Raw genomic sequence first — 2441 nt, forward strand, 5'->3', positions numbered from 1 at the left:
AGTGTTGATCAATATTAGACTCTGTGACACCACTGATGTGTACAAAACCTTTTTGATAAAAAAATTAGTTATTAAAAATATAAAATTAAATAAAGATTTTTTTAAATAATTAAATTAAATAAACTATAAAAAAACAAAAACACTTATTTTAAGTTTAAAATATATGTAAAAAAGTTAATATAAATGGGAGAGCCATACGAACACGGTTCATCCACGTTGAGAAGTGAATTTACGAAGAAACACTCAACCTTTTCATAATCAATCACACACAGCACTTGAAAGTAGAAAGAGACGCACCTACACCCACTTCCAACTCCCGACGGCTCGGTAACAGCCCACGTTTTTGCACCATCAACGCCATACAAACCTACATATTCATATTTATATATATATACATCCTACAACTCTTACAAACTTCCTCTCACATGCCATTCCCACTAATCTAGATCTCTCTCTCTCTCCAAAATTCCTTATTATCACTATATATATTTGAAAAGCAACTAGTCTTTGGTGTTTTGGGTGTGTTATTATCAACAAAATGTTCATACTTGGTGACCAGATGTTGCAGAGTGATCCTATGGTGCCAATATTGCCTATTGAGAGAAAGTGGAAATCCAACGTTGAAACTGCTCCCAATTGTCCACGTTGTGCCTCCGCCAACACCAAATTCTGTTATTACAACAACTATAGTTTGTCACAGCCTAGGTACTTTTGCAAAGGCTGTAGAAGGTATTGGACTAAAGGTGGTTCCCTTAGGAACGTGCCAGTCGGTGGTGGCTGTCGGAAGAGTCGAAGAGGCAAGTCTAGAAGGGAAAGGGTCGAGAAAAGAGATCAAATTTCCATGACTGATAGTAAGAATTCAACTAGTTCTTCTGATGGGGATTCGGGGAACCAACCAGATATTGATCTAGCACTTGTTTTTGCTAAATTCTTGAACCATAATACAAGCTTTGATCAGCCTGAAGTCGATGAGATTGCTACTCAAGAATCACCTAATGAAGAGAATAACAGCCAGAAACCAGTAGTTGGTTCAATTCCGGAGTCTTATATTCTTCAAGAAATGCCGGAAACTAGTCAGATGGAAGCGTTTGGGTTACAAAATTTGTTAACAGGTGATGAAATGGTGCTGCATGAAGATTTGTGGTCGGATCATGATGTTGCTACGACTACACCAGACTTGGAATGGCAACCATCGGTGCAACTGCAACAGTTTGAGTCCTTTCCGGAGCATGAACAGCTAAAAATTTCTGCAAATTTAATGAACGAAGATTGGGGTTCCTTTGATCTTTCTGGGTTTGGAATTTTTTCAAAACCTTCAAGTTGAAGTAACATTTCCAATTTGATATAGTTACTAAAATAATATGGTGCTTGAAATGTGAATTTCTTTTTATTGGTTCTTAATCAACGATATATAATATTATGCGGTTAGTTCTTATTAAATCTACAAATCCGAGGATTTTATTCAACCATTTGCGCTGTAATACTCAAATTTGATTCAGAGTTTGCATATGATTAAAATATGAAGTGATTGAGCCAGGTGTTAACCTTCAAAGTCTCAAATTTTTTTTAAATTTATCCTCTCAACAATCTTTTAACTAATCTAATACATGGTTTTAGGACACCCCGTCGTGCCAATATACGCAACCACATCTTTGTACTATTTGCAGTCTTAGAATATATGTAGCAGATTTCGAGATGGGATGGCATGAATGAAAAAGAAGATAAAATTCAACGAATAAATTGAAGATAAAGATAATATTGAAAGGATATTCTTATCACGAGACACTTAGAGCATCATATCTACTGTCCATTATAGTTGGTCATTTAAATAACTTTATTATGCTGACTCCAAATTGAGCGAAAATAGAAAGAATTCATTGTGGGAACTATTTTTCAAAGTAATGTTATTCTTGAGTCACCAAGATACAACTATTGTTGTTTAGAGACTAGGTTGACTCTTAGTATAGTTATTTGTTTATGATTGTTGTAATTTTTCTTTTTCATTTTTAGAAAAATACATCAATTAGGTCATATCAAACTGAACTAGAATCATTATAATTAGCTGTCAATAAATTTTTTATCGAAACCATCTTCAAACAATTAGAGCAAGGAGTAGTTTCCTATTGCAACATATTTAGCCATATAATCCGCAACAACATTTTGATCCCTTAGAATATGGTGGACTCTTCTCATTTCCTACGCAACAACTAATGTAGTAATCTTAATTCCAACAAGCTACTATTGATGCCTCTACCTGTTAAAAGCAATTCAACCAAAAGTGCATTATAACATTCAATTTTGACCTTTTTGGAAGCCTTTTTCCCATACTATGAAAAAACCATCCAACATCGCTTTTGTTTCAACTTTAAAAACTAATTTCTTACCAAAACTCGTCACATATCCACATAACCAGTTTGCATTCGAATCCTTTAGAACTCCTC

At 34.4% G+C, this 2441-nt stretch overlaps 1 protein-coding gene across 1 annotated transcript; it reads left to right on the forward strand.

The window, feature by feature from the left end:
• Positions 1-244: 244 nt before the first annotated feature.
• Positions 245-1469, forward strand: LOC107951524 (dof zinc finger protein DOF1.2). The gene has a single exon (XM_016886590.2). The coding sequence runs from the start codon at positions 539-541 to the stop codon at positions 1322-1324; it is 786 nt and encodes a 261-aa protein (XP_016742079.1). The 5' UTR covers positions 245-538; the 3' UTR covers positions 1325-1469.
• The last annotated feature ends 972 nt before the right edge of the window (positions 1470-2441 follow it).

Source organism: Gossypium hirsutum, chromosome A02, assembly GCF_007990345.1.
Source record: "Gossypium hirsutum isolate 1008001.06 chromosome A02, Gossypium_hirsutum_v2.1, whole genome shotgun sequence".
In the NCBI taxonomy this organism is placed as follows: domain Eukaryota; kingdom Viridiplantae; phylum Streptophyta; class Magnoliopsida; order Malvales; family Malvaceae; genus Gossypium; species Gossypium hirsutum.